Raw genomic sequence first — 6,027 nt, 5'->3', positions numbered from 1 at the left:
CTCAATTTTAGGCTAAAATGTAATTCTCTTCTGCCAGTTAAAATAATTTAAAGATGTGCACAATATGTTTGTGCTGTTTAAGGCAAGTGCCAAGCACATTTTAAGAGGTAAAAACTTACCAATTAGAACGTTCTTCCAAAGGAAAAAAAATAACATGACAGGTTCTTTTTTTTTTTTTTTTCAAGACAGATGTTTAAATAGCACTTTTTTAGATTATTTAAAAATAATTTGGAATTACTGATTGAAAAACTAACTTCTATGTAAACATTCACCTAAAGCAAAATAAAATGTTTAAAAAAATGATTTACAAAAGAAGGATATCAAAAGAAAAAAAATATTTTGGCAGCTGAACCATCTACGGTCATAACACATAAGCACTTATAAAGGGCAAGCAACAGATACAGAATTAATAATATACTTTTAATGTTTATACAAGTCTTCTTAAATTGGTACCTACTGGTAATTAATAAGATTTTAATATCCAATGTAAAAAGATTTAGAACATAAACCGACACTAAGTAAAGAATATAATTTCTTTATGCCATGCAGAAAAGAAGTCAACTTTTTACACATCATCACTCCTAAATAGTTGTAATTAAAATCCAAACTGTTCCCATTTTTGCATCATTGTCATTCTTTGGCAAAAGATTCAAGATAGCCATGGGTTGGTTAGGAAACAACTGTTCACTCATGGTCTTCATTTTTGCAAAATAAACTTGTTTTGTAAAAGGAATCTGCACTGTGCCTGGTTTATGCTAAATAATATTAAATAAGCAAAAATACTATGACTTTGTTGTCTAATCTACTCCTAAAGCTTTGAGTTGCCTTTCAATCTCTTCATCAGAAATTGTTGCCTTTGAAGTAGAGGCAGATGGTAAACTTCGGGCAGCTGATGGAGCTTTGGCCATCTACATGAAAGAAAGAAGGGAGACAAGAAAAAAAGAAGGGAAGATATATTTATCAAACATTTGGACTAGGGAATGCCATGAGTTGGATTAATGTCAACTAACAACGATAACAGTAAAAATGTGCTGCAAGAAATTTTAAAAATATACCTAACTTAAAATGTACCTAACAGTAAAAAATATACCTAACTTAAAACGTACCTAATAGTAAAAGACAATTTAAAACAATTAAGTGACAAAAATGGTTAAACTATTTCCAACTGAATAAAAATGTTATACCTTTCCAGAGATTTCAATTCCAATTTCGTCAAGAACTTGGTTTACAATATCTTGACTTTCTTCTTCATCATCAGAGCCATCAAAGATGTCATCAAGTGTATCATTGACTCAGAGAAAAAACAAATCAATTACTTACAAATGAATTTCAGATTAGATTTACATTTTTAGGAAACAGTTCAATTACGTATATAAATTTTATACAGTACAGAAGGATAAATTTAAGTGAACCGACAAACTACAAATTGCAGTGAACACATTTTAAGGCATGAAATCGGGAATAATGATCATCTCAATATAAATTATCCTATAATAAAATAAATCTACTGATTTTTTAAAATCATATCTTTAATAACAAATAACTTTATTGTATCATAGCTAAAAGCTTATTTTTTTTTATTTTAATTTTATTGTGATTTGGGTGAAAGTTTACAGAGCAAATTCATCTTCCATACAGCAGTTCACATACACTTTGTCTCATGACATTGACCGTAATCCCACAGTGCAACAGCTCTCTTCCCACTTCTTCTCCATAGGCACGTCTTCCCTGTGTCCTTCCCTCCCATGCACTTCTGCAACCTGAGCTGTCCCCCTGTGCATACACAACCCTTCTATTCTCCCATGACTGATCTCTCCAAAGAGTGTATCTGCCTAATGTAAACATTCAGCTCATATGCCTGTCTCTTGTTTGGCTGGAAGCCAAGAGAATGGGTTCAATTCCAGACCTGAAGAGCAGCTAGGGGCCAGTCTCAGCAGTTCCCCCAGGCTCTATGAGATCAGCAAACAGTCCTTTTTTTTTTTTTTTTACAACTTTGAGTTTTTCTCCATATTGTTCTCCCACTCTATCTAGGATCTCCTATATAGATCCCCCTCTGAGTGGTTGACAATGGTAGACAGGCACTACTAGTTCTTCTGGTCTCATAGTTGTATAGGCTGAGGATCACATAGTGTACCAACAGTCCCTTGGACTAATTGTTTCCATGAATCTTTGGTCTTCTTCATTCTTCTTTGCTCTGGACAAGAAGAGAACCATTGTTGCATCTAGATGCCCTTTGCAAGCTTTTAAGATCCCAGTCACACCTCACCAAAGTAGGATGTGGAACAATGTTTTTGTGTAGTATGTTATGCCAATTGAGCCTGATGTCCCCTGCGACCATGGTCCCGAGCAAACAGGTCCAACTACTTGCTCCTTTTGCACAGCTGGCTGTGGCCAAGAAATGACTACAAACTTGTCCCTTGTCATTCTACTATACACCTGGACATCCTTACAGAACATATAAATACACTTGTAGAAACATTGTCTGCCAGCTCTATATATGGTCATGGGCACACTCCCCCCTGCATAGGCATACCTAATCATTCAGCCTATCTACCCATCTATCCACTGATATATCACTGCTTGCTATCACCGACAATGCAGTACTATATGTGCAAAAGGACTCATCTTTGTTGTCTGTACCTCCCATGCATCTCTATATGTCTTCCTCTTCCTTAATGCCACCATGTTGATCACTCACATTTGGTACACTGCCTTCTCTTCATCCAAATCAATACTTTTGTCTACCTATCTAACAGTGTCCCCCCCACCACCCCTGGTAGCCAATAAAGAAAACTCCCTTCCATATATAAACCTTTCCTTGACTTTTTACAATAATGGACTGATACAGTATTTGTCCTTCTGTGATTGACTTGTTTTACTCAGCATAATGTCCTCCAAGTAAATCCACATTATGTGGTGTTTTGCAGATTCTACATTATTCTTTAGGGCTGCATAGTATTCCACTGTGTGTATGTACCATAGTTTGGTTATCCATTCTTCCGTTGATGTGCACTTAGGTTGTTTCTATCTTTTGGCTATTGTAAATAGTCCTGAGAGGAACATGGGTGTGCATATATCTGTTCTTGTCCTGGCTCTCACTTCTTTAGGATATATACCTAGTAATAGAATTGCTGGGTCAACTAGTATTCTAATTCTAACTTTTTAAGGAATCACAATAATGCTTTCCACAGTGGTTATATCATTTAACAGTCCCACCAGCAATGTATGAGTGCCCCAAAGTCTCCACATCCTTGCCAGCATTTGTTATTTTCTGTCTTGCTGAACTTTGCTACTAGTGCTGGGGCAAGATGGTATTTCACTGTTGTTTTGATTTGCATCTCTCTATTGATCATGAATAAAAGCTTTAAATTTTAAAATACATTTCCAAAAACTGATACTTGTTGCACTGGTAGCATCCAGGAATAATATGTAAGAACCAAATATCCTATCAATATTTGGGTGATAACTGATTTTTTTTTTAATCTATATCTTTATTTTCAGCCTTTTTATATTTATATTCAAGATGTGAGAAAAATATTCTAATCAAATCTAAGGTACAATGGGAGCTCTGGTAGCATAGTGGCTAAGGCACTTGACTGCTAACCAGAAGGTTCAAACCCACCAGCCACCCCTCGGAAGGAAGGTGGGGCAATCTACTTCCATAGTGATACTGCCTCAGAAACCCAAGGAGGGGTTGCTATGAGTCGGTCCGACTCGACAGCACATAATAACAAAACAACAACAAGGTACAATGGATTATTTAACATGTCTAAAATAAAAATTGTGTCCAATTTAACCTTGTAACATAAAATAACTTCTATTCTTTCAGACTAATTTGCAAGGCACAAAAATAACAAATGGTAACAACCAAAACAGGTTTTAGTTTTAAGTACAGGCTTATCTATTCTCTTCATTATAACTTAATGGAAAAGTTAATTCCTCCAATAAAAGCTGCCTTACACCTGTGCTATCATTGGAAACCACATAAACACGTTAGGTATTGTGATCATTGTATTAGTCACAGTTCTCTAAGTCATTAAAAATTCACTAATGTCTCAAAAAGCATTGAAAAAACTAACACCCAACAGGCTCAAAAAACGGAAATAAATTTTTTTTAGAATTTTTAAAGACAGACATACAGTATCTTTGAACCGTAGAAAGAAATAAATTACTCTGAAGTAGAATAAGACAAGGGTGGTGAATTTAATAATGCTGATGATTTAAGTAGATACTATTTGATACTCTAAATGGTATGAATGCTACCACACTAAAATGCTAGCTTAAGCAGGACTTAACTGGTATATCCTACATAATTTTACAACAATTAGAAAATATTGTTGCTAAACAATGATGCCAGTTTTGACATATAAGTAATGATTCAATGTTGACCAGGATGTTGTGAAAAGTCATTCATTCACTGTTGATAAAACAAAAATCTGGTCTTTCTGGGAAGAAATTGGTAGTATGAATCAAAAGCTTTTAAAAAAGTTAATACTCAAAGGAGATGTCAGAAGTTTAGACAAAAAAAAAAAAAGTATATATATGTGTGTGTGTGTGTGTGTGTATATATTTACACACTATCTACTTCCGTAGTGATACTGCCTCGGCAACCCAAGGAGGGGTCGCTATGAGTCAGGTCTGACTCGATGGCACACAACAACAACATATATATATACACATACATATACTTATCAAACATTATAAAATATATTTAAAAATCTGAAACAATCTTATGGACCAATATAAGAATAATTTGCTAAATTAAAGTTTATTGATGTTTGATGTGATGTAATTATTAAACAGCCATTATTGGAAAAAAAAAAAAGACTTCATTTCAGAGAGGATTTAAGGTAATTTATATTATATAATTAGGCAAAAGCAAGGTATGATTCCAAATTGTATGTATAATATGATCTCACTTTCATAAAATACAAGAAAATATAGGAAAGAAATGTACAACATCAACAGTAACTACATGTGGGCAGTATGAGGACAGATGATTTTTATGTGCTTTGTTTCTTAGTATTCTCTATATTTCTACCACCACATGTAATTAGTTTGTTAAAAATAAGAAAACTAAAAGTATATTTTAAGTTTTAAAATAGGTAAGGAAAAGGGGAAAAACAAGTGAGTCTCATTATTCTCTATCTCCAAAACAAATAGCTTTTTTATCATGTGAAAGAACAAACATAATTCTAAAGCAACCTAATTTATACCAAGAAGAGTTATGTTATTTACAAACCTGTTTCAGTCCACTAATCAATAAAGTAAAACTATCAGGGCCAATATGTCATAGAAATATTGCATATTGTATCATTTTTCTGCAGTTAAACATCCATAGAATTTTTAGCCTCATACACTGCCAATTAAAAAAAATGCACTGAAGTTAAAATTTAAATATATACCAATAAAGTGCTACCTCATTTATTTTTTTTCATGATGTGTACCTTCATGGAGGACAATATGAGGTTGCTAGTAAATAAACTTGGCTTTTTCAAAGATGAGAAAATTGTAAATTTCATTACAACTTAATTAAACTTACTCATTTCTTCAGTCATTTCCATTTTCATATTTTCCTTCTGGAAATTCTGCATAGTTTGTAATGTCTTTTGTGGATCCATCTTCTTGTTAACTGCCTGCATTGTCTTTAAATATATGAAAAGATTCATGTAGCTATATAACTGTAAAAATTTTACTATGGAATAAGTCCAAAGGAAACACATCAAATGGAGACAGCTTTAAAAACATACATATTGTTCTATAGTAAAACATAAGAATTTTAAGTATTCTAGAAAAACTGAAGTAGTCATTCAGAAAGCATCTGTTTACTATCTATGTGATAAAGACCAGTGTGACCACTTCATCTGAACAATATGTAAAAAACTATGTAATAAAAAACACAATCAACTTAAAATCCATTGCATTCAAATGGAAAAATTGAATGTATCTATGAACTCTGGTTGGAGCTCTGGTAGCACAGTGCCTAAGGCATTTGATGGCTAACCAGAAAGCTGGCTGTTCAAACCC

At 33.4% G+C, this 6,027-nt stretch overlaps 1 protein-coding gene across 1 annotated transcript in view; it reads right to left on the bottom strand.

The window, feature by feature from the left end:
- Positions 1 to 797: 797 nt before the first annotated feature.
- CHMP2B (charged multivesicular body protein 2B) overlaps positions 798 to 6,027 on the bottom strand; it is a 24,844-nt gene continuing 19,614 nt past the window's right edge. Inside the window, exons 4-6 of the mRNA XM_007956178.2 lie at positions 5,543 to 5,645; positions 1,185 to 1,291; positions 798 to 908 (exon numbers count right to left, since the gene is read on the bottom strand). Coding sequence (XP_007954369.1) covers positions 798 to 908; positions 1,185 to 1,291; positions 5,543 to 5,645 — 321 coding nt within the window. The remainder of the gene's footprint in view (positions 909 to 1,184; positions 1,292 to 5,542; positions 5,646 to 6,027) is intronic.

The sequence above is a fragment of the Orycteropus afer genome, unplaced genomic scaffold (assembly GCF_000298275.1).
Source record: "Orycteropus afer afer isolate SDZICR_OR568_19922 unplaced genomic scaffold, OryAfe1.0 scaffold00579, whole genome shotgun sequence".
Classification (NCBI taxonomy): Eukaryota; Metazoa; Chordata; class Mammalia; order Tubulidentata; family Orycteropodidae; genus Orycteropus; species Orycteropus afer.
This window is presented reverse-complemented; position numbering and strand designations above follow the sequence as displayed.